Source organism: Salmo trutta, chromosome 34 (genome assembly GCF_901001165.1).
Source record: "Salmo trutta chromosome 34, fSalTru1.1, whole genome shotgun sequence".
In the NCBI taxonomy this organism is placed as follows: Eukaryota; Metazoa; Chordata; class Actinopteri; order Salmoniformes; family Salmonidae; genus Salmo; species Salmo trutta.
The window spans coordinates 3,759,981-3,786,895 of record NC_042990.1 but is presented as its reverse complement, the minus strand read 5'-3'; the positions used below and the strand labels follow the sequence as shown (position 1 = coordinate 3,786,895).

Here is a 26,915-nt window from a genome sequence, read left to right as displayed (position 1 = left end):
TTAAAATGTGAGGTTATATTGATGAGTTTTCTGAATTATATTTCTGGAAGATTCTATTCCTGTATGTAAATCAGAGTATGGCATTAACTACATGTACTCAGTGGCCAGTTTATTAGGTACACCAATCTAGTGCCAGCTCGGACCCGCCCCCTTTGCCGCCTGAAATCTCCTTTGACCTGTCATCGAGCTGTTTTTGCGCACAAGACTGCCGCTAACTGGATTTTTTTTGTTTGTCACACCATTCTCTGTAAACCCTAGCCACTGTCGTGCGTGAAAAGCCCAGGAGGCCGTCCGTTTCTGAGATACTGGAACCGACGATCATACCATGCCCAGGCCACTTATTTTGCCCACTAATATTCAATTGAACAGTAACTGAATGCCTGTGTCTGCCTGCCTTATAGCAAGCCACAGAGTGAACCATTTTCGTGAACGGGGTGGTGTACCTAAAACTGGCCACTGAGTATTTTCTTGTATATGCAACCAGAGGTAAAATCTGTTAACTTGAACACTTCTGAAAGGCTAATGTAACTTAAAGTGGTGCTGTTTGTTAAACCAGGCCATTGTGTACCTCAGGGGATTACCATCTCTGAACACAGGGAATAAAACTGCTTACAGGTATTGAGTACAAAATATGAACTGCTAACTATTTATTTGAAAACATTTTTCCCCCCACGTTTGGTGGTCCGGTTTTATCTAAAAGTACAGTTTGGCCATAGCTTGCAGGAATTTCTTCTTTCTCTTCTGTGCAGCCAGCTGCAGAACTTCCTCGGGGTTACTGGCATTCAGCTCAGTCTGTCCGATCGCCTTGATCTGAGGAGAGAGCCTGTTTTAGTCCAGGATTAAGCTTAATCGGTACGGGAAACCACCCCTAAGGTTTAGTCGATTGGGCTTCTAGGCTCTCCAAAAGACACATGGCTGTCGACGGAGACTAGATAAGCCATAGCGAATTAAGGTATTCAATGGAAATAGATTCTACTTACAGCAATTTGTCTCTTCTCGCTCTCACCCCTTTTATGGTGGATGTCTACACGCACGCAGTCAAGAGGTAAACATTGTTTTAAAAACTTGCCTGCTAAAATAATGCCTAAGTAAATAACTAAATTTTAAAGGATACGTGTGAGATATTCAAGGATGGTGACGTCCCAGATGTAGTCATAGAACGAATCCATGGCATCGTGACTAATGATAAGATGGAACAAATAGGCCTATATTAGTCACAGGGCCATCCTTCCAAATCTCATCTCGTTGCCTGGGTGTACAAGGCCCTCCCTCCCAATAAATTGTCATACCTGTTCTGTTCTTGAAGAGCTTTGAATGCTGTCATGTAGTCCACCTCCCTTAGAAACTGGCACAGAACTGCAACCTAATCAGCAAGACAACATGATCATAGCCTTCAAACATGTAACATTTACAAAGTTAAAATCAACGTACTGAATAAGAACCATTATAAACTTTCTGGAAAGAAAGAAGTCTGACCTGTGTGTGACAGTTCAGCATCGAACAACACTTGATCATTCTCTTTAGGACCTGCAAAGAAAATAGATCAGCGTCACAAATAATCCAGTGATCTTGGGTGTTTAAACAAGAAAACACCAAGTCTACGTGCCAAATGGCACTCTATTCCCTATATAGTGCACTACTTTTGACCAGAGCCCTATGAGTTTCATTTGAAAACACCAGACTGTTTCTCGACCTGGTCAGTGTAGACATCAGGAGCCACAGCCTTGGTAAAGAAGTCAGAGCACACTGCCCCAGCCTGGAGGTAGAAATGCAACGCTGCAGAGTACTGGTTGGTCACTGGGGAGACAAAATAGAGAAGGACATTACTTGACTGTGACAACTAGCTACCAACTAAACTTGTTCTAGGGTCTGTACAGTGCATTCGGAAAGTATTTCAGACCCCTTGACTTTTTCCACATTTTGTTACAGCCTTATTCTAAAATGGATTTAAAAAAACGATTTACACATAATACCCCATAATGACAAAGCAAAAATAGTTTTCGAAAATGTTCCAAATGTATTAAAATACAAAACTGAAATATGACATTTACATAAGTATTCAGACCCTTTACTCAGTACTTTGTTGAAGCACCTTTGTCAGCGATTACAGCCTTGAGTCTAATTGGGTATGACGCTACAGGCTTGGCACAGCTGTATTTGGGGAGTTGATCCCATCCTTCTCTGCAGATCCTCTCAAGCTCTGTCAGGTTGGATGGGGACTGTCGCTGCACAGCTATTTTCAGGTCTCTCCAGAGATGTTCTAGCTGGGCCACTCAAGGGCATTCAAAAACTTTTCCCGAAGCCACTCCTGCGTTGTCTTAGTTATGAGCTTAGGGTCGTTGTCCTGTTGGAAGGTGAACCTTCCAACAGTTGGAAGAGTCTTGGCGGCCAGCTCTAGGAAGAGTCTTGATGGCCACTGTGTTTTTGGGGACCTTCAATGCTGCAGAAATGTTTTGGTACCCTTCCCCAGATCTGTGCCTCGACACAATCCTGTCTTTTGCTCTGACATGCACTGTCAACTGTTGGACCTTATATAGACAGGTGTGTGCCTTTCCAAATCATGTCCAATCAATTGAATTTACCACAGGTGGACTCCAATCAAGTTGTAGAAACATCTCAAGGATGATCAATGGATGCACCTGAGCTCAATTTTGAGTCTCATAGCAGAGGGTCTGAATACTTATGTAAATAAGGTATTTCTATTTATTATATATTTGCAAAAATGTCTAAATATCTGTTTTCGCTTTGTCATTATGTGGTATTGTGTGTAGATTGAGGGGGGGGGGAACTTATTTCAAATCAATTTTAGATTACGGATTAGCAAAATGTGAAAAGTCAAGGTGTCTGAATACTTTCCGAATGCATTGTATATGTAGTGTACAAAACATTAAGAATGTCTTCCTACTACTGAGTTGCACCCCTCTCCAACCTTTTTGCCCTCAGAACAGCCTCAATTAGTCTGGGCATTGACTCTACAAGGGGTCGAAAGCGTTCCACAGGGATGCTGGCCCATGTTGACTCCAATGCTTCCCACAGGGTGGTGGACATTTGTGTATACACATGGGAAACTGTTGAGTGTGAAAAACCCAGCAGTGTTGCAGTTCTGGCACCTACTACCATACCCTGTTCAAAGGCACAAATATTTTGTCTTGCCCATTCACCCTCTGAATAGCACATACACAATCCCTGTCTCAATTGTCTCAAGGCTTAAAAATCTTTCTTTAACCTGTCTCCTCCCCTTCATCTACACTGATTGAAGTGGATTTAACAAGTGACATCAATAAGATAACATAGCTTTCACTTTGATTCACCTGGTCATTCTGCCATGGATAGCAGAGGGAGCAGCCCCCCCATCTACATTGACGGGACAGTAGTGGAGAGTTTTAAGTTCCTCGGCGTACACATCACGGACAAACTGAAATGGTCCACCCACACAGACAGCGTGGTGAAGAAGGCGCAGCAGCACCTCTTCAACCTCAGTAGGCTGAAGAAATTCGGCTTGTCACCAAAGACACTCACAAACTTTCACAGACGCACAATCGAGAGCATCCTCTCGGGCTGTATCACCGCCTGGTACGGCAGCTGCTCCGCCCATAACCGGAAGGCTCTCCAGAGGGTCATGAGGTCTGCACAACGCATCACCGGGTGCAAACTACCTGCCCTCCAGGACACCTACACCACCCAATGTCACAGGAAGGCCAAAAACATCAAGGATAACAACCACCCGAGCCACTGCCTGTTCACCCCGCTATCATCCAGAAGGCGAGGTCAGTACAGGTGCATCAAAGCGGGGACCGAGAGACTATCTCAAGGCCATCAGACTTAAACAGCCATCACTAACATTGAGTGGCTGCTGCCAACATACTGACTCAACCCACTTTAATAATGGTAAAATTGATGTAATCAATTTATCACTAGCCACTTTATATTATATAATGTTTAATTACCCAACATTACTCATCTCTTATGCATATACTGTACGCTATACCATCTACTGCATCTTGCCATCCTGATGTAATGTATCACTAGCCACTTTAAACAATGTCACTTCATATAATGTTTTAATACCATACATTACTCATCTCATATGTATATACTGTACTCCATACCATCTATTACATCTTGCCTATGCCGTTCGGCCATCACTCATTTATATTTGTATGTACATATTTGTATTCTTTCCTTTACACTTGTGTGTATAAGGTAGTTGTTGTGAAATTGTTAGGTTATATTACTTACTTAGATATTACTGCATGGTCGGAACTAGAAGCACAAGCATTTCGCTACACTTGCATTAACACCTGCTAACCATGTGTATGTGACAAATACATTTGATTTGATAGAGCAGTTGCTCATAATGTTTTGTGCATTCAGTGTATATCAAGTGACTTGGGAGTAGGAGGGCTGATTTAGGGCAAGTTTTGCCTTATAGATCACAATTAATTAGATCACATGAACAAAGGGGATCCGATTCCAGATCAGCACTACTCAGACACTTGATACATACACCCCCTGGTAAGGTTCTCTACCACCATTTGAGTGCTGCTTACCAAAGTAGATGTCGGCCTGCGTGATGAGCCAGGACTGGTTGTTGGGGTTCAGTGTAAGGGCGTAGGTCACAAGCTCTTTAACGGTCACAGCCACCGCCTCCACATCCACAGCCTGCATGCTAGAAGACAAACATTATCGGAAGACAGTAAGTTGCCTTATTGTCGAGTGAGCAGCAAAGTAAATAGTCTTCATAAACTCATACGGTGAGAAGACACTATCTTTTAGAAACTCAAAAATGGAACTCAATGGAAAATAGGACCACATTCTGTAGCCATATAGAAGCAAACATGTTCATACTTTGCCAGGGTTGATGGCCAAATGGCAAGGTGTTCTGCTGTCACTTCATTGACAATATCATCCTGTAGAGAGATGCAAATTTGTTCAACCATGAGAGAACATGTTTCATTATAGCCTGCACCAGTGTGCAGAAGGTGGCCAAACCTACCCGCACTATGCTATGAAACCTCACAAAAAGTGAGATAAGGGTGGTCAGCACCAGTGGTTCCCGAAGCTTCTTGATGAATGTGATGAATCGGCTCCTAAAAATAATATGGGAAACGTCAGCACATTTATGTCTGCCTCAATTTTCAGTATAAACTGATGAGGACTAAGCCAGGTGAAGAAACCTGTAGTTATAAAAACAGTAGTTAACCTGAGTGTAATCATGTTTATTTCATCCATTCTTATTTGGTCATTGACCAACTATGGCTACCGGCCTGTTTACCTTTGCAGGATGCCCATACTGGACTCTCTCTGTTTGATGAGGCTGACACGTCCGTCACTGTTTCTCTTGTGCTGGTTGGACACACTGCAGATCTGCACTACCACCTCCCACAACTCTTTGGCTGTACGCCGGCTCTCTTTAGGACCCGGGAGCTCCTTACAGGTGGAGGCCAGGAGCTGACCCAGCTATTGGGGTCAAAAGGTGTGCCACAGGTGTAGAGCAAAGGATTTGAGTCTATCAACAGACCATGATTGGCAGAACACAATACAACTAAACTGGCACACAAGTAACATTGAATACGTCTCAATATCACAAAGCAATAACCAGTGTGGTAGTTTTGTGTGTCACAAATGTATTTATGATACGGTTCAGTCACAGAACACTGATGATAAACACATCTTATATCCTCTTCAGATAGAAAGTGAGGTGTCGTGCAGTCTTTGAGAGACTTGTACCTTGATGTAGGGGTTGTTCATGACCAGCTGCTGGGGCACCTGCAGTGTCAGGTATTCATTCTCCCTCCAGTTCAACATGAAGGCCACACACTCCTCCCCTACTATCTGGCGCAGAGGGAGATCTGGAATGGCAAGAAACACACGGACCATAGGCATACAGAGTTGTGGCCAAATATATTGGCACCCTTAATTATACTGCCACTTTTCTTAATTCCTTATTTAAGAAAAATACAAATGTTTTAAATTTTCAACATTGTAGAAGCAATTTTGTTTTTGTAACCTTTAGTTTAGAATGCGCATGGGCAAAATTATTGGCACCCCAGAGCTTGGTCACACAGCCTTTGGCCAAGGTAACTGCAGACAAACACTTCTTGTAACCATCAATGAGATTGCTGCTCCTTTCTACTGGAAATTTGGCCCTCTTTAAGAAGCAAACTACTCTAATTCTTCAATGTTTGAGGGGTGCCCTACACCGACTGCTGTTTTGAGATTACCATTTTATATACCGTAATTTCCAGACTATAAACCGCTACTTTTTTCCCACGCTTTGAACCTCGCGGCTTAAACAATGACACGGCTAATATATGGATTTTTCCCGCTTTCACATAATATATATATATATTTTTTAAACATTGTGAAGTGCTCAGTTTTTTGGCGGCATGAAGCTTTCATTAGACCAATGAAATTGACGAATGGGTTAAGGTCAAACAACTTTTTTGTTTACTGTTTAGATTAAATCGAGCGCTCTCAAACTTCCCATCATTCTGATTACGGTAGTCATTTTGTCACCCTCATCATGGCAAAGACACAGAGAAATGCATATGATGCAGCTTTCAAGTTGAAGGCGATTGATCTGGCTGTTGGAAAAGGAAATAGAGCTGCTGCACTGGAGCTTGGTCTGGAGCAATGACTTTCTTGGTAGGCTACTGTTTACTGCTAATTTTTTATTTTTTGTTACAAGCCGTGTTTCGTTAAAGCCTATTTATTTTTGTTACAAGCCGTGTTTCGTTAAAGCCTGTGTAAATTTGTTTCAATGTACCGGTAGGCACCTGCGGCTTATATTTATGTTCAAAATAATATTATTTTTTTAAATTCAGTGGGTGCGGCTTATATTCAGGTGCGCTCAATAGTCCGGAAATTACGGTATATATTTTTTTTAAATGTTCTTTTTCTCCCCAATTTTGTGATTACAATCTTGTCTCATCGCTGCAACTCCTTAATGGGCTCAGGAGAGGCGAAGGTCGAGTCATGCGTCCTCCGAAACATGACCCGCGCTTCTTAAAACCCGCTCGCTTAACCCGGAAGCCAGCTGCACAAATGTGTTGGAGGAGTCGCTAAAGCGCGATGAGCCAAGTAAAGCCCCCTGACCAAACCCTTCCCTAACCTGGACGACGCTAGGCCAATTGTGCGCCGCCCTACGGGACACCCAGTCACGGCCGGGTGTCCCTGGGATCGAACCCCAGGCTGTAGTGACGCTGCAACACTGCGATGCAGTGCCTTAGACCTCTACGCCACTTGGCCGGCCCTCACCATAGGTTTTGGATGTGATTCATCTCTGGACACGTCAGTGGCCACTTAACAGTCCAGCATCTCTTCTTGAACCATTCCTGGGTGCTTTTTGGTGTGTGTTTGGGGTCGTTGTCCTGCTTGAAGACCCACAACCTTCAATGGAGACCCAGGTTGCTTTTCTGTCTCTGGTACTGGGTGACTTGAATGTGTGCAAGACATCATGAAATCAGCAGATTATAAAAATGTTTTGGAGTGCAATGTTCAACCCAGGATCCAAAACCTGTTTCTCTGTTGAAGGTTATGGGTATTCCAGCAGGACAACAACCCCCAACACACATGAAATGCACCCTGGAACGGTTCAAGAACAAACATTGGACTGTTCTGGAGTGGCCAGCGAAGAATGAATCGCATCCATAACCCATGGTGAGAGCTGAAAACAACACTTGGTGGAGGGCACTCCTCAAACATTGAAGAATTAGAGCAGTTTTCTGCGCAGAGCTCATTGATGGCTACAGGAAGCATTTGTTGGCAGCATTTGTGAACAGCAAAAAGCTGTGTGACCAAGTACTAGCTCTGGGGTGCCAATAATTCTACCCATGCTTGACTAAAACAAAATTGGTCCTACAATGTTGAAATTATTTCAATTTATTTGAGAAGAAATAGGGAATTATTTAAGAAAAGTGCAAGGGTGCCAATATATTTTGCCACAACTGTACATTATAAGACACTGATATGCAAAACTCTGAGGGACCTGAGGCCTGAAATCAAACTTTCCATGTGCTTCATTATTTATGCCTTGAACGTTTCATGAGTAAAGTGACCGTTTCTCCATTCACCTACCATGTATCCTCATCTCCAGGTAGCCTCGCACCCTGCTGACCAGGTCGGGTGGGGGTCTGACATTGCTACCCTCAGCCACCCCGGTCTCGTGGGCCCGCACCTCCAGAAGCAGCATCTCGTTTAGCATCACCTGCCTTAGCTTAGGAGAGAACTCAGTCACCAGCTCCAGACAGGCTGAGAAGAGCTGCCGCGTGTGGGCAAAGTCCTGGGATACCAACAACATTACAAAGATGAGATCAACCCAAGTTCTTTATGGGCTGGTTTCCCCAGACAGATTAAGTCTATTCCTGGACTAAAAATCAGAAAGCATTTCTTAGTCCAGGGTTAGGCCTAATCTGTGTCTGGGAAACCGGACCTATAAGTACTACAAAATCAAGGTTTGTTGACAAGGAATACATCCCATCTTCCATCAACCAACAGTAACACTGTGTTGACCCATGAACTTCATATTCCATAATTCTCATGATTTTATGGAGAATATGAAAGGGATTGACCTTTACAGTGATGCAGTGAAGCCCTTTGGCCATGAGGATGTACACCAGATCCTTGGTCAGGTTGTCTTTGATGTTGAGTATCACATTGATGTAATCTGGAGGTACTTCCCACTGTAGGTACAAGGAATAACGTTTCAGGCAAGTATCATTCTAACAAAATCACTGCTAACATTTAAAATAATAGGTGCTGTAGAAGCAGTCTGTGTCCAGCTGTGGTGACCTTTGAACCCTGACCTTGTTGTTAACCCGCCAGAAGGGTCGTTCGGCCATGCTGTGCAGCTCAATTAGGATCTGCCGGATGCGGCGGGCATCCAGGCAGAGGATGAGCTGCTGCTCCAGCTGTCCAATGTTGACACTGGCCGCAGCTGGGGAGCAACAGGGAACAGAAGGACAAGCACAGGATCAGAGGGATATGCACATCCATAACATAATACATGGGAAAGAAGACTGCATCACTCCTTGATGGGAGCTTTAGATTAAACAAGAGGGCAAACTTTCCATGCAAGACAGACAAGAGGTATGATAAATAAGTCATCTACTAAATCACCTAAGAACCCACATACTGGCCCCTACTTCTCCACCCCTGCCATACAGAGCTCTGAATACTTGCCGAAGTGATGTTGTGTGGCACCTGTGTTTAGCCAGACAGCAGTGCAAATATAAACTCCACAAAAAAAGAAACATCCCTTTTTCAGTACCCTGTCTTTCAAAGATAGTTGAAGTTGGAAGTTTACATACAATTAGGTTGGAGTCATTAAAACTCGTTTTTCAACCACTCCACAAATTTCTTGTTAACTTCTTTGGGATAGGGGGCAGTATTTCCACGGCCGGATAAAAAACGTACTTGATTTAATCTGGTTACTACTCCTGCCCAGAAACTAGAATATGCATATAATTAGTAGATTTGGATATAAAACACTAAAGTTTCTAAAACTGTTTGAATGGTGTCTGTGAGTATAACAGAACTCATATGGCAGGCCAAAACCTGAGAAGATTCCATACAGGAAGTGCCCTGTCTGACAATTTGTTGTCCTTCTGTTGCATCTCTATCGACATTACAGCATCTGTGTTTGAGAAAATTGAATTGTGGTATTTTAGTTGGTTTTGTATTTCGCGCCGTGCGATGCCATTGGCTGTTGGCTAGGGGTTAGAGCGTTGGGCTAGTAACCGAAAGGTTGCAAGTTCGAATACCCGAGCTGACAAGGTACAAATCTGTCGTTCTGCCCCTGAAAAAAGACAGTTAACCCACATTGAAAATAAGAATTTGTTCTTAACTGACTTGCCGAGTTAAAAAAGGTAAAATAAATAAAATCTAAAATTAGAGGTGTACCTGTGGATGTATTTCAAGGCCTACCGTCAAACTCAGTGCCTCTTTGCTTGACATCATGAGAAAATCAAAAGAAATCAGCCAAGACCTCCACAAATCTGGTTCATCTATACAAACAATAGTACGCAAGTACAAACACCATGAGACCATGCACCCGTCATACCTCTCAGGAAGGCGATGTATTTTGTCTCCTAGAGATGAACGTACTTTGGTGCGAAAAGTGCAAATCAATCCCAGAACAGCAGCAAATAACCTTGCTGGAGGAAACGGGTACAAAAGTATCTATATCCACAGTAAAACGAGTCCTATATCGACATAACATGAAAGGCCGTTCAGCAAGGAAGAAGCCACCGCTCCAAAACCACCATATAAAAGCCAGACTACGATTTGCAACTGCACATGGGGACAAAGATCGTACTTTTGGGGGAAATGTCCTCTGGTCTGATGAAACAAAAATAGAACTGTTTGGCCATAATGACAATCCTTATGTTTGGAGGAAAAAGGGGGAGGCTTGCAAGCCTTAGAACACCATCTCAACCGTGAAGCATGGGGTGGCAGCATCATGTTGTGGGGGTGCTTTGCTGCAGGAGGGACTGGTACACTTCAAAATAGGTGGAATCATGAGGCAGGAAAATTATGTGGATATATTGAAGCAACATCTCAAGACATCAGTTAGGAAGATAAAGCTTGGTTGCAAATGGGTCTTCCAAATGGACAATGACCCCAAGAATACTTCTAAAGTTGTGGCAAAATGGCTTAAGAACAACAAAGTCAAGGTATTGGAGTGACCATCACAAAGCCCTGACCTCAATCCTATAGAACATTTGTGGGCAGAACTGAAAGAGTGTGTGCGAGCAAGGAGGCCTACAAACCTGACTCAGTCACACCAGCTCTGTCAGGAGGAATGGGCCAAAATTCACCAAACTTATTGAGGGAAGCTTCTGGAAGGCTACCCGAAATGTTTGACCCAAATTAAAGAATTTAAAGGCAATGCTACCAAATACTAATTGAGTGTATGTAAACTTCTGACCCACTGGGAATGTGATTAAAGAAATAAAAGCTGAAATAAATCACTCTCTCTACTATTATTCTGACATTTCACATTCTTAAAATAAAGTGGTGATCCTAACTGACCTAAGACATGGAATTTTTTACTAGGATTAAATGTCAGGAATTGTGAAAAACTGAGTTTAAATGTATTTGGCTAAGGTGAATGTAAACATCCGACTTCAACTGTAATTCAAAAATCCAAATAACTTCACAGAGCTTCATTGTAAAGAGTTTAAACACTGTTCACATGCTTGTTCAATAAACCATAAAAAATTAAATGAACATGCACCTGTGGAACGGTCGTTAAGACAGTACCAGCTTACAGACGGTAGGCATTTAAGGTCACAGTAATGAAAACTTAAGACACTAAGGAGGTCTTTCTACTGACTGAAAAACACCAAAAGAAAGATGCCCAGGGTTCCTGCTCATCTGCGTGAACGTGCCATAGGCAAGCTGCAAGGAGGCATGAGGACTGCAGATGTGGCCAGGGCAATAAATTGCAATGTCCGTACTGTTAGATGCCTAAGACAGCGCTACAGGGAGACAGGACGGACAGCTGATCATCCTCGCAGTGGCAGACCACGTGTAACAACACCTGCACAGGATCGATACATCCGAACATCACACCTGCGGGACAGGTATAGGATGGCAACAACTGCCCGAGTTACACCAGGAACGCACAATCCCTGCATCAGTGCTCAGACTGTCCGCAATAGGCTGAGAGAGGCTGGACTGAGGGCTTGCAGGCCTGTTGTAAGGCAGGTCCTCACCAGACATCACCGGCAACAATGTCGCCTATGGGCACAAACCCACCGTCGCTGGACCAGACAGGACTGGCAAAAAGTGCTCTTCACTGACGAGTGGCCGTTTTGTCTCACCAGGGGTGATGGTCGGATTCGAGTTTATCGTTGAAGGAATGAGCGTTACACCGAGGCCTGTACTCTGGAGAGGGATCGACTTGGAGGTGGAGGGTCTGTGATGGTCTGGGGCGGTGTGTCACAGCATCATCGGACTGAGCTTGTTGTCAATGCAGGCAATCTCAACGCTGTGCGTTACAGGGAAGACATCCTCCTTCCTCATGTGGTACCCTTCCTGCAGGCTCATCCTGACATGACCCTCCAGCATGACAATGCCACCAGCCATACTGCTCGTTCTGTGCGTGATTTCCTGCAAGACAGGAATGTCAGTGTTCTGCCATGGCTAGTGAAGAGCCTGGATCTCAATCCCATTATGCACGTCTGGGACCTGTTGGATCGGAGGGTGAGGGCCATTCCCCCCAGAAATGTCCGGGAACTTGCAGGTGCCTTGGTGGAAGAGTGGGGTAACATCTCACAGCAAGAACTGGCAAATCTGGTGCAGTCCATGAGGAGGAGATGCACTGCAGTACTTAATGCAGCTGGTGGCCACACCAGATTCGTTCATGGACACCTTATTCCACCCCTTCGTTCATGGACACCTTATTCCATTTCTGTTAGTCACATGTCTGTGGAACTTGTTCAGTTTATGTCTCAGTTGTTGAATCTTATGTTCATACATATATTTGTTAAGTTTGATGAAAATAAACGCAGTTGACAGTGAGAGGATGTTTATTTTTTTGCTGAGTTTAGCAGCATACCTGGGATGTCATAGAAGGAGGGCAGAGGCTTGGCACAGAGGTTGACCGTGGCTGACCTCTTCCTCATCTGCTCCACCAGGATCTTCCTATCCTCCTCCTTCAGCAGCTCCGTGAACAGCTTATGGGCGGTTACCACGAACACCAGGTGGGGCTCTGCCAAGCTCTCACACAGGGTTCTGCATGGGAGTGGGGACAATGATGTAGAAAGATATTAATACATGTCTATGATGGGGAAGCATCAAATGTCAGGACAGGTATCAGCATTTGGCATACTGCTCACCACCAACAGGCTACACCAACACATTAGATCTGCAGTTATTACAAGCTTACAAAATGCCTCAAATCTAAGTTAACTCAATCCTACGCACTTTAGAAAAATAACCATCTTCCTCTTGGAGGTCTCTGATGAACGGTCCTTGTCTAACGACCTTGTGCATACCTGTAAGAGGAAACACCGTTTGAATGTAGATTAGTGTTTATACATAGGAATTAAATTAATTGAGAAGAGTGGGTTTGTTAGCCTGGTTAAACCAGACAAACAATGGTGAGCACAGCCTTTATTGTGGTTTAATCAGGCTATGAGTTTGTAGTTCTACCTCTAGCATAAAGTCCACCACATGTTTTCTTGGCTTGTGGAGCAGCTGCTGAAAACGCACACTGAGGACCTCCCCTTGCAGGGCGTCTCGAACAGCGTTGCACACGCAAAGCTTGTGACACACTTCGTCCAGGCCCCTCTCCCTGTGTACATCATGTAAACAGAGCATTAACATAACACCAGCAAGCATTTAAACGTCTTAAAGATGGGACTGCTTGCAAGCAATCAAGACTGATGTGCCTCATTTTAATACATTTGGTTCTTAGAAAAATATTTACGCCTAAAACAGTGAAGTGGTGTATAGTACATTTCAAAGATACCATTTTGGGTTGAATGCTTTAACCACCAAGTGTTCTCACCCTTGCTGGACTTTGTGCAAAAACTCCCTCAGGACAGACTGTCTGAGGTGGTTGGGCAAGCTGAGGGACACATTGTCTTTGATGAAAGCCTCTACAAGAGCCTGAGGAAAAGAAGAGGCTTCAATTACTTCAAAGACTTCCGGTTACTGAGCAAGATGGTGGCATAGGAGTTTTGCTCATGCTGGTGCAAACTTTTAAAATGGCATTTCTATCATACTTTTGAACATCTCTTAACTAATCACGAACAAGGATGAACACTGAAACACCGAAAAATTGATATGTTGGACATGACTACCAAGTCTACAAATCAAGAAGATAAGAAAGAGGATGTAGCTTGCAGAAGGCGTTCACCTTCCCGGCATGGATGAGTCGGTTTTATCTCAACTCTTCCTTATTTTGGGACAGCGTGGTGATCTAAAATACTCTTTACTTGAAATGCATACTGACATAATATCTACCAGTGTCACAGTCAATTCCATCTTCACAGACATTGAATTATTCAAGATGAAATTCATCCAACTTCAGACTGAAAAACACAAAAGGTAAACTAGGCTGTCGCAACAAAATCATCCCACACAGACAATACAATGTAAACACAACACTGACGAAATCAGTACCTACGCAGATAACTCCTATGGCATGACGAATCATTTAGCCGAGATGAAGATTATTCATGCAGCTCATCCTTACGCCTGTGGCTCCCCAGACTGTCATCCCGTGGGGTGATTGAACTGGAACGCGCACGTCGCTGAACTAAAACCCGGCGGTAACAACCAACCGAGAACATTGATCTTCAGGATGCTCCGCTATATATACCTACAAAATGGCCTTCATGGATGCATACAAAGCAGCTGGGTCGCTCATGCAAAGCCTGAGAAAGAGCTATACCGAACTTTCTACTGTATCCTGCTAAGCTTAAAGTGTCCCACAACAAATCGACAGCTTCTATTCAACACTCCTGATGAGGCTCAGAAATTCCTGCATAGCCTTCAGAAAGCATTGACTGTCCTCATTGTACATGAACGAGCAATAGGAAACAGGAAACTGTAATAATCATGAGTTCTGCTTAGCGCTCCTATGGTTCCCTTCTATAGGTAGATATCTACTACCGGTCAAAAGGTTTAGAACACCTGCTCATTCAAGGGTTTCTTTATTTTTACTATTTTCTACATTGTAGAATAATAGTGAAGACATCAAAACTATGAAATAATACATTGAATCATGTAGTAACCAAAAGTGCTAAAACAAAATTACCATTCTCTCCCCTTTTTGACCTAGATTGTTTGTGTGTATGCATTGATATGTAGGCTACGTGTGCCTTTTAAAAAAATGTATGTAGTTCTGTCCATGAGCTGTTCTTGTGAATTGATGTTCTGTATTATGTCATTCTGTATTGTGTTTCATGTTTTGTGTGGACCCCAGGAAGAGAAGCTGCTGCTTTTGCAACAGCTAATGGGGATCCTATTAAAATACCAAAACCAGCTACACCTGGAATGCTTTTCCAACAGTCTTGAAGGAATTCCCACATATGCTGAGCACTTGTTGGCTGCTTTTCCTTCACTCTGCAGTCCGACTCATCCCAAACCAACTCAATTTGGTTGAGGTTGGAGGCCAGGTCATCTGACGCAGCACTCCATCACTCTCCTTCTTGGTCAAATAGCCCTTATACAGCCTAGAGGTGTGTTAGATCATTGTCCTGTTGAAAAATAAATGATAGTCCCACTAAGCCCAAACCAGATAGGATGGCGTATCGCTGCAGGTAACTATGCTGGTTAAGTGTGTCTTGAATTCTAAATAAATCACAGACAGTGTCACCAGCAAAGTACCCCAACACTTCCTCCTCCATTCTTTACGGTGGGAAATACACATGCGGAGATCATCCGTTCACCCACACCGCATCTCACAAAGACACGGTGGTTGGAACCAAAAATTTCCAATTTGGACTCAGACCAAAGGACAAATTTCCACTGGTCTAATGTCCATTGCTCGTGTTTCTTGGCCCAAGAAAGTCTCTTCTTATTGGTGTTCTTTAGTAGTTTCTTTGCAGCAATTAGACCATGAAGGTCTGATTCACATAGTCTCCTTTTAACAGTTGATGTTGAGATGTGTCTGTCTTGAACTCTGAAGCATTTATTTGGGCTGCAATTTGGCTGGTAAGGCTGGTAACTCTAATGAACTTATCCTCTGCAGCAGAGGTAACGCTGAGTCTTCCGTTCCTGTGGCAGTCCTCATGAGAGACAGTTTCATCATAGTGCTTGATGGTGTTTGCGACTGCACTTGAAGAAACTTTCAAAGTTCTTGAAATTTTCCATATTGACTGACCTTCATGTCTTAAAGTAATGGTCGTTTGTCTTTATTTCTTTGAACTGTTCTTGCCATAATATGGACTTGGTCTTTTACCAAATAGGGCTATCTTCCGTATACCACCCCTACCTTGTCACAACACAACTGATTGGCTGAAACGCATGAAGGAAAGAAATTCCACAAATGAACTTTTAACAAGGCACACCTGTTAATTGAAATGCATTCCAGGTGACTACCTCATGAAGCTGGTTGAGAGAATGCCAAGATTGTGCAAAGCTGTCATCAAAAAATATACATTTGATTTGTTTAACACTTTTTTGGTTACTACATGATTCCATGTGTTATTTCATAGTTTTGATGTCTTCAATATTATTCTACAATGCAGAAAATAGTAAAAATAAAGAAAAACCCTTGAATGAGTAGGTGTTCTAAACCTTTTCACCGGTAGTGTATGAAAAACATTTTCATTGTGACATACTTAAACTCCCAGAGATTTAACTGGTCTCCCAACATGTCCCTTATACAATGACTGACGTACAATATTAATGAGGATCACATACTTTGGGATATATGTGTTTCAGTGGAGGTTTATTCCTCCCACAATGTTTCTCCATACATTTAGCTATGTACATGTATGGATTAACCACCTCGTGTTATGGACAATGTCATTTATTTTAGTGGGCATTATGTTAATTTAATCAGTTAATTTAAATTAAATTTAAATTAAATAAGTTGTGCACCAGGACCTCCCACTCTGTCTATTCTGGTAAGAGCCAGTTTGCGCTATTCTGAAGGGTCTAAACAATATTCTGTGCAAAGTTTTTTCAAACACCCCTATCAAGAGAATTAAGTGTTGAGTATTTACGATGTAAAAAAAAAAAAAAAAAAGATTTTGCCTTCCTACTTCCCACTGATAAAAAGATTTCAGAACAAATTTTATAAGAACACATTTTCTTTAAGTTGTCACATGCGCCGAATACAACAGGTGTAGACCTTACCGTGAAATTCTTACTTACAAGTCCTTAACCAACAATGCAGTTAAGAAAATATTTACTAAATAAACTAGAAGTAAAAAAAATAACAATAACGAGGCTATGTACAGGGGATACAGGTACTGAGTCAATGTGCTGTGGTACAGGTTAGTCGATAATAGCCTACTTTTGTGCCCCAAGGAACACAAAGTGTGTTATAATTGTAATTAAGAGGAAACTTAATATGAAGGTGGTGGTGTCTGGGGGAGAAACTGAAGGTCAGTATAGTTATCCCTCTTACTATTAAATGACACTAAATTAGGTTAGTCCTCCATGTATGCACCAAAGGCTATTGTTAAATCCTTTTTGAAGACCTGAAGCTTAAATTGTTAGACTTCCCAGATTCAGTGACCATTCTTGGTAGAGATTTTAATTTGACTCTAGATCCTACTATTGATACCACCAGTGCTAATATCTTGGCACACCGGGCACCTTCAAATTATTTCAAGAGCTTTTTAGATGACATGAACATTGTGGATGCCTAACACCTAAGAAATCCTAGTACTAGAGACCACAGACTCCGTCTTTCTGAAAAGGTACTGTATATCCCATGCAGATATTTTACCTATGCTGTTATCTTACCATTCTCCATTATTGATTTATCATTTTGAGAAGTCACAGGTTTTAAGAGATTCATGTTTTTCTTTTGCAGGATAGGGAATTCTTAAAACACAATTTTGGCTGGCATTAAGAATTTCTTACAGGTTAATGCACAACCAGGGGTAGACCCATATACAGTACATTAAGGGAAGTAACAAAGTGTTGCATTAGGAGTATGTACTTCTTTTTCATCACATAATAAAAAAAAGCAACCTTCTGATTCTTAATTAGAGAGAAATAGCCTGTCTAGAGTTGATGCAAAAGTCTAACTACACTGAAGATGTGCAGAGAGAACCCAACGCATTTAAAACTGAGCCTAAGATGGTGACTAGTTCTAGGGCTGAATTTATTCATTCGAACTTGAGACAGAATTACTATGAGAATGCGGATAGACCGAGTAGGCACTTGGAAATTAACTGAAGCAAACGTGAACATTTGTCATCTATTGATGTCATTAGGAACAGTAAAAAGGTGAACTTTATTTCTATCCCTCCCAAATTAAATCATACATTTACTACTTTTTATTCCAATCTATATACACCTCAGAGTTTCCTTGTCATTAGAGCTGCTAGCCCAGGCCATCAGGCAAAATATTAAGATTTTACCATATACCACATCTTCCATTATGCTGATGACACATTACTGTATTTGTCCAATCTCTCTAATTCTATACCACACGTACTTGACCTCTAAAGAATTTGGCTCTTTCTCTGGCTATAATATTAACTGGTCCAAGTCGATCTGAATGCCTCTAAACAAGTTACTTTACCCTCTTTACCGCTCAGTTTAGAAAATAAGTTATTTACATACATGGGCATAAAAATTTGACCTAATTTGCAACCCAAGGAGAATTTTGTTGCAACATTGAAAAAAAAAAAAAAATGTAAGTAGATGGTCTCCATGTTACTCTTTATGGGAGAGTTTAGGTTGTTAAAATGAATGTCCACCCCCATATGAATTTCCTGTTTTCAATGCTTCCTCTTCCTTCCCCAACTTAATTCTTTAAAGACATAGATATCTTGGTGAGAACTTTCATTTGGAATGGGAAACGTCCTAGATTTAGCCTCTCCACCTTACAATGCCCCAAAAAAGTTTGGAGGGCTCTCTTTACCAAACTTTAAACTCTACTATTGGGCATATCAGCTGAGGTCAGTGACTATTTGGCATGACTCACAAGATGTGCCTTGGTGGACAATAGAGGAGGCCAAGTCTCACCCAATCAGAATTCAGGACCTTCTTTCTTCTGGGATAAAGCAATAACCAAAAAAGGCTAATCTTTTATGGGATCTATTATAACAAAAATACATTTGACTGTTTGGTACCAAATCAATAATTATCTGGGCACAACTTGCAATTTTCATGAGTTCTCCTATTTGTAATAACAATTTTATTGTATCTGGCATTATGCAGTTTACATTCCCTCTGTGGTTTAAGCAAGATATTCTTGTTTTAAAGTGTATCGTCAACGTGCAAGGGATTTGTTTCTTTCAAGTTCTGAAAGAGTCACTCTACCTGGTTCTTTGTTTAAATCTCAGATTCCATACAGTGTTGAAAACCTATGCTGTACCATGGGACACCAAACCCTCACTCTTTACTGAAACCGCTTTCACGTCCAAGGAAAGCTGGAATGGCATCCTCACTATATGATAGGCTAGTGACTCGTAATATAAAACATCTACCTGTTATGGAGCTCTGGGAGAAGGACCGTTTGGAGCTGTGTACCGGTAAAGTCTCTTTGGGTTCATGTTGTTAGTGTTTTATAATGCTATTCTTGGCAGGAACCTACCCGTTTGCCCATCCCTCCTCCTGCTGGGTTGTAGCCGTAGCAATTCATTATCTTGTCAAGAGAGGCGGATTGTTACGGCTGCATCAACAGCAGTGTTTTTGAACCGGGTATTGCCCTTTGCAGATGGTTTCTTATGTACTTGTAAAATAAAAAAACATGCGCTGGCGCACAACCAGAAAAATGATTTTGTTTGGAGGTGCTGACTAAACGGTGAATAAACTATAAAGTATCAAAATAAATAGAGTCGCACACTCCATATATAAACTCCCAGTCATTTATTGGGTATTTACCAATGTGTCGGCATCACGGTGCCTTCTTATGTACTTGGACATTGCACAGCTGGAAAGATCCACTGCCAGACTGCGTGGGGCCAAGCCCAAAACTTTGGTAAATGGTCACATGCTATCTACCACCTGCAAGAGCTAAATTTCACAACAATGTGAGATAGGAAAAAAGAAGAGCAGGGAGCAGGGCAATGCTATGTGGCTCTGGGTTGGTAGCCTTTGAGAATTACATTTTAACAGACTGTTTTAAAAAACTGAAAACTATTCATCTTTAATCTATTTTGTTTTGTCCTTTTTAATTTGTATGGTGTTTAGTTTGTGATTGTTTCCCCCCAATGAACTGTACATATTAATATCGTGAAACTGTAATTGTCTAGGACATGCAAGAAAAACATAAATAATTGTTCACAAAATTACTGATTGTGTTTGTGTGGCTTTCAGTTCCTTACATAATGCCTAAACCACAGGAGAACATTTTTATACCATCAGCAGCAAGGCACAGTCTACATTGGTGCTAATTTGTTTTTTTGCTTGTTGCATTTATTTATTTTTTATGTTCTCAGGCTGACTGACCTGGTAGTTGCGAGTTCTGATGAGGCTGTTGATCTGTCCGTAGGGGTTTAGCTGTGTGTCACTGGGGTCCAAGGCTCCAGTCAGGGCCCTGCAGGCGTTCCAGTACCCAGCAAGACGCTTCTCATCCAGGTGAACGTGAAGCGTCAAGTCAAACTGCAATACAAGAACAGCAGAGCTACAGTGATGAACATCATTAACACAAAAACTCATATCAAATTGAATCAAAGTCAGACCAAATGTATGATATGTTTTTGAATATATTTTAGTGCAAGAGACCATGAAACTACCAAAGCAAAATATATCAACATCTACAGCTCAATACTGTACCTTCAACAGCAACTCTCGTGTTTGTTGAAAATGCTCTCTAGCCTTCTCATATGCCAGTTGGTCTGAGCAGCCTTGTTGAAAGAAAATACCTCCCAAATCATAATGCACCTGTAGGACATAAGACGTTGTTTACCAAGAGCTTGAGCTCTGTGAGCCGTTCTCTCTGGCCATACTGCATCCAATAGGATAATCTTCTATCTAGAGTAGTCTACCCATATAATGACATATAGAACTTTAATAGGACATATATTAAACAATAATTATATACAGTTCCAGCCAAAAGTTTGGACACCTACTCATTCAAGGGTTTTTCTTTATTTTTACAATTTTCTACACTAGAATAACAGTGAAGACATCAAAACTATCAAATAACACATATGGAATCATGTAGTAACCAAAAAAGTGTTAAACAAATCAAAATATGTTATACTTGAGATTCTTTAAAGTAGCCACACTTTGCCTTGATGACAGCTCTGCACACTCTTGGCATTCTCTCAACCAGCTTCATGAGGTAGTCACCTGGAATGCATTTGCGCTGGAGAAGGCTGATGTTTTATGTGTCCCCAACCGATTGTGTTTTTGTTTTGTTTATTTGCGTTGTTTGTAACTTTTTTGTACATAATGTTGCCGCTACCGTCTCTTATGACCGAAAATAACTTCTAGACATCATGACAGTGATTACTCATCACAGACTGGCAGAATCCTTTTTTTCCTTTAACGAGTCTGACGAGCCCAACGTGAATGATATACCGCTTTCTCGGGAAAAGGCCCAGATTCCATAGATTTGCGTGAAGAGGAGGCAGAGAAAAAGGGGCCAAAGGGTGGGCTGCCTTCTGAGAATTCGTAGGCGATCTAATAAACCTCCACTTCCTTCCATTCTGCAAGCAAACATGCAATCTTTGGGGAATAAAATTGATGACCTACGCGGAAGATTAAACTACCAACAGGACATTCAAAATTGTAATATCTTATGCTTCACAGAGAGGTGGCTGAATGACGACACACTCAACATACAGCTGGTTGGTTATAACCTGTACCGGCAAGATAGAACAGCGGTGTCTGGTAAGGGGCGGCAGACTATGTATTTTTGTAAATAACAGCTGGTGCATGATATCTAAGGAAGTCTCGAGTTATTGCTCGCCTGAGGTTGAGTATATCATGATAAACTGTAGACCACACTATCTACCTAGAGAGTTTTAATCTGTACTTTTGTAGCTGTTTACATACCACCACAGACTGACTGACACACACCTTTACTCCGTACACAGAGATGTGACTGTACATGAACCACAGTGACCGTACGTACATACCCCAACCAGAAGCCATGGATTACAGGCAATATCCGCACTGAGCTAAAGGCTAGAGCTGCCGCTTTCAAGGAGCAGGACCCTAACCCAGAAACTTATAAGAAATCCCAATATGCCCTCCGACGAACCACCAAACAGGCAAAGCGTCAATACAGGACTAAGATCGAATCGAACTACACCGTCTCTGACGCTAGTTGGATGTGGCAGGGCTTGCACACCATTACAGACTACAAAGTGAAGCACAGCCGACAGCTGCCCAGTGACACGAGCCTACCAGACGAGCTAAACGACTACTATGCTCGCTTCGAGGCAAATAACACTGAAACATGCATAAGAGCACTGTTCCGGAAGACTGATAATGCTCTCCGCAGCCGATGTGAGTAAGACCTTTAAACAGGTCAACATTCACAAGGCCGCTGGGACAGACGGATTACCAGGACGGGTACTGCGAGCATTCGCTGACCAACAGGCAAGTGTCTTCACTGACATTTTCAACCTGTCCGAGTCTGTAATACCAACATGTTTTAAGCAGACCACCATAGTGCCTGTGCCCAAGAACACTAAGGTAACCTGCCTAAATGACTACCAACCAGTAGCACTCACGTCTGAAGCCATGAAGTGCTTTGAAAGGCTGGCCATGGCTCAAATCAACCCCATTATCCCAGAAACACTAGACCCACTGCAATTTGCATACCACCCTAACAGATCCACATATGATGCAATCTCTATTGCACCCCACACTGCCCTTTCACACCTGGACAAAAGGAACCCCTATGTGAGAATGCTATTCATGAACTACAGCTCAGCATTCAACACCATAGTGCCCTCAAAGCTAAGGACCTTGGAACTAAACACCTCCCTCTGCAACTGGATCCTGGACTTCCTGACCAGCCGCCCCTAGGTGGTAAGGTTAGGTAACAACACATCCGCCACGCTGATCCTCAACACGGGCACCTCAGGTGTGCATGCTCAGTCCCATCCTGTACTCCCTGTTCACTCATGACTGCACGGCCAGGCACGACTCCAACACCATCATTAAGTTTGCCGATGACACAACAGTGGTAGGCCTGATCACAGACAACGATGAGACAGCCTATAGGGAGGTCAGAGACCTGGCCATGTGGTGCCAGGACAACAACCTCCCCCTCAACGTGATCAAGACAATGGAGATGACTGTGGACTACAGAAAAAAAGAGGACCGAGAACACCCCCATTCTCATTGACGGGGCTGCAGTGGAGCAGGTTGAGCGCTTCAAGTTCCTTGGTGTCCACATCACCAACAAACTAACATGGTCCAAGCACACCAAGACAGTCGTGAAGAGGTCACGACAAAACCTATTCCCCTTGAGGAGACTGAAAAGATTTGGCATGGGTCCTCAAAAGGTTCTACAGCTGCACCATCTGGTTGCATCACTGCCTAGTATGGCAACTGCTCGGTCTCTGACCACAAGGCACTACAGAGGGTAGTGCGAACAGCCCAGTACATCACTGGGGCCAACCTTCCTGCCATCCAGGACCTCTATACCAGGCAGTGTCAGAGGAAGGCCCTAAAAATTGTCAAAGACTCCAGCCACCCTTCTCATGGACCTAGACTTGAGAAAAACAGTCTTTGAGGCTTCTAAACAGCTTCTATTCCTTCTAAGCCATCAGATGACCTGGCCTCCACAATCACCCGACCTCAACCCAAATGAGATGGTTTGGGATGAGTTGGACCACAGCGTTTAGGAAAAGCAGCCAACAAGTGTTCAGCATATGTAGGAACTCCTTCAAGAGTGTTGGAAAATCATTCCACGTGAAGCTGTTTGAGAGAATGCCAAGAGTGTGCAAAGCTTTCATCAAGGCTTTGAAGAATCTCAAATATAAAATACATTTTGATTTGTTTAACACTTTTTTGGTTACTACATGATTTCATGTGTGTTTTTTCATAGTTTTGATGTCTTCACTATTATGCTACAATGTAGAAAATAGTAAAAATAAAGAAAAACCCTTGAATGAGTAGGTGTCCCCAAACTTTAGGCTGGTACTGTATATAATATGGTAATTTAATAGTCTCTGTGAGTATACCCACCTGACAGTGCAGCTCATCAGCACTGATCCTAAGGCCTGCTGTGGACGACTCCGTTTCCCCATTAGCAGTACTGGGGTCGGCAGCCAGCAGGTCCAGAGTCCTCAGGGTGTGGATATAAAAGTCCTTCTTCAGACCAAGAGATCCCTCCAACACCATGATAGAGTCCGCTGCCTGTTCTTTCAGCTGCAATAGGAGACAGTGACACAGCACCATGTAATCCCTCAGGTCATTCACTCATGTTTTAAAATGGTGTTCCGTTGTCTAATATGTCCTGAGGAAAATAGCAGACTCACCACGCTCAGGATATTTTCAGTCAACTCTTTCTCCTGCTGCACAATATTCAACCTATAGACAACATGGAAAAGGAATGTAACGCTGTACTGATAAACATCCTGTCATACCTACAGCAATACCAATTTAATTCTGAAAGCAGAAGGAGAACCAAAGAACCTACATGTTCATCTGATGAGGCCCGGGTTTTGTCTGTTTTTCTGGAAAACTACTTAACACAATGGTTCGTATGGCCCTTCGAGAGACAAAATATGGATACAATTATTAGAAATGACAGAATTATGTCAACCTGGTGGTCTATTATACAGTACAATCAATCCTCCTCCGCATTACCCATTCTCACCAGCGGTTGTAGATGATGACAGCCATGGCAGTGGTGGGAGGCAAGGTAGACAGATCCAGGTCAACATGTTTCACTCCAGGTGGAACCTTACTCACACACAGCAGCTCATTCAGCAGCATGTTCAACACAGGAATAGTCAAGCTGGAGGGAAAAAGGATGTGTCAATTCAATATGAAACACCTACATAAAAACTAACAAAAACCACACTACTATGCTAGCTTTTCAGGGTAACGGAATAACAACAAATTCTCAAATAAAAAGAGTCACTGCAAACGTTTCTACATCACACTCACCCTTTCTCCAATACATCTAGATCCCACTTCAAGTGTGCTGCTACTTTAAGAGCCAACAGCTTCAGAGTGCGGTTCCTGCGGTTGTCTGCAGGAGGCTGGACTTGGTTCTGCTCATTCACAGAGGGTTTGGCCGCTTGTTCAAGGAACTGGATGACAAGCTGCACTGGAACAGGATCTGAAGGAAGGAAACGTATATACGTTTTCAGTCAAACAAACCAGTGAAGTTTGAGTCCCCTCATGTCTAAGTTCAATCACTGCTACCAATATGGTTATGCCAATCAGATCTGGACCAATATTCAGAGAGGATTCTCTTTCTTTCTCTCAGCAGACCTGGATGGGACTTCTGGAGGTGGTTCTCCAGCAGCATCTCATCCAGGAGAAACTCGAACCAGGAGGTCTGAGGAGGAGTGCTCGGCCGGCTGCCGCTCACAGCCACACGGTCTGCCGCCTCTGCACTCATCTCCACCTGTCAGTGTCACACAGTCTTGGTTACACTTAGGCTATTCATAGATGCCAATTCTATTCACGAAGGCATCTTCCATCCGGGGGGGTGGGATCGTTATAAGGTTAGGGTTCCCACAAAGCCATATTTTCACGTTACAATGCTTGTTCACGGAAGACAGAGGTGATCGACCACCTGTACTAATTATCTAGCGGCCCCCGAACACCTGTGTAATGGAAGGATGCCAGAAAAGTGTTGTAACTAAAAATAAATACTGTCCTGCTACAACTGTTAAACCGGTTACAACAGTGTACAGTAACTAACTGTATGTTTTGCATTTGTGAAATTATTTTTACGTGATGTGAAAGTAGAGGATTTTATGTTTCCAAAACCATATCACAAGAGAGTCTAACATTTCTAAATGTTAAAACAGAGAGTGTCTGGATTGTAGTCCCCATGGTCCCAGCTATGGGCGATACTTACATCTGAGAACCCTAGGGATAAGATAGAATGCTTCCTTGGCTTCTGGAGAGCAAGGTTACATGATGCTTACATTTTTAAGAAGCTAACCATGCTTGTTAGAAATTCCACCTCAAAGCGCTGAAAAAAAATCCTCAGTAAGCAACAAGAAATTGCAATTTCATATTGAATTGAAATTGCAATTACCTAATCTCCTAAATTATAATGGAATTAATCCCAATTTAAAATAAATTCACTGGTTTGCCATAAATAGTAGTTCCCTTTAGATCCCAACCGGGATTTCGGAAGTGCAGGGAATTCGAAAGTTTTGCAACCTGAACCCTGTAGTTCTGGTCGCGTTCGCTCACTACACCCTGGACCAGATACTTAACACAGCCACAAAGTCATATACCCCGCCTATTTCTACAATTCCTCTTCTTAAAATCTGATTTTAAACCTAACGACAATATAACCTTACACCCAACCTCAAATTAAAAACAAATGTTTGTTTTCATAAATATTTACGATATAGCCAAATTGATTGTGGCTGGGCTATCTAGTGGAAACACTGGACCCAGAGCTACCAACCCTGCAAGCTCACTTTTCCAAAATGCTACCTAGTGGCTAAGTAACCAAATGTCTAATGGATATTAAATAGTAAATCCAAAACCAGTCTAACTTAAGTTATACAAATATCAAAATCCTAAAGAAATTAAGCTAAAGAGAAAAACATCTGATGAGGTGCACAATCAAGCAAACAAAAGTTAGCTGGCTAGCTATCTAAACTAATGTTAGCAGCTAGCGGTTGATGCTAGCTAGGTGGGTTTCCCTAATATTATCAAGCTGGCAAATGTAAATGCATGAGAGTTTACCTTTTTTGAGTTTGCAATTCTAAAAATATTCAGAAAGGTTTAATGTTTTGACACCTAACGTTAGCGAGCTTACTCCAAGATGCTTTCTAATGATTTGCTTTGCTCAATAAACACCCATGACGTAATTTCCGGATCCGCTCCAATCATGAACGTGGTTATCTTGCACCTTTTTTTGCGCATCGTGCACTTGCATTTGTACTTTATCTGACAGTCTTCACAAATTGCAGATGTTTGCCTAATCTTCCTATTCATCTACCTATTTGTTAGTTTAAAAAAGATGGAAACAATAACAAGCTATTACATCACTTCCATGGACAGTTTGGATGAACTTTATTATGCCAGTAACATATTTTCTTCAATTCAAATTACTACAACCAAAAACAGTTTCCAGGCAGACTGATGAATAGTCTGACATT

General features: G+C 42.3%; 1 protein-coding gene across 1 annotated transcript; it reads right to left on the bottom strand.

The window, feature by feature from the left end:
* On the bottom strand, positions 1 to 26,629 carry ints8 (integrator complex subunit 8). The gene is made up of 27 exons (XM_029731332.1): positions 26,500 to 26,629; positions 25,057 to 25,192; positions 24,727 to 24,901; positions 24,434 to 24,574; positions 24,254 to 24,325; positions 24,093 to 24,144; positions 23,800 to 23,982; positions 20,425 to 20,532; positions 20,098 to 20,250; positions 13,520 to 13,620; positions 13,162 to 13,303; positions 12,934 to 13,004; positions 12,566 to 12,741; positions 8,808 to 8,938; positions 8,574 to 8,684; positions 8,080 to 8,284; positions 5,731 to 5,852; positions 5,276 to 5,460; positions 4,997 to 5,090; positions 4,849 to 4,910; positions 4,551 to 4,669; positions 1,694 to 1,797; positions 1,477 to 1,527; positions 1,290 to 1,363; positions 1,115 to 1,179; positions 981 to 1,024; positions 1 to 810 (listed from the first exon to the last, which is right to left on the bottom strand). Exons 2-27 carry the CDS (start codon positions 25,184 to 25,186, stop codon positions 694 to 696), a joined length of 2,988 nt encoding a protein of 995 aa, XP_029587192.1. The 5' UTR covers positions 25,187 to 25,192; positions 26,500 to 26,629; the 3' UTR covers positions 1 to 693.
* Between the last annotated feature and the right edge of the window lie 286 nt (positions 26,630 to 26,915).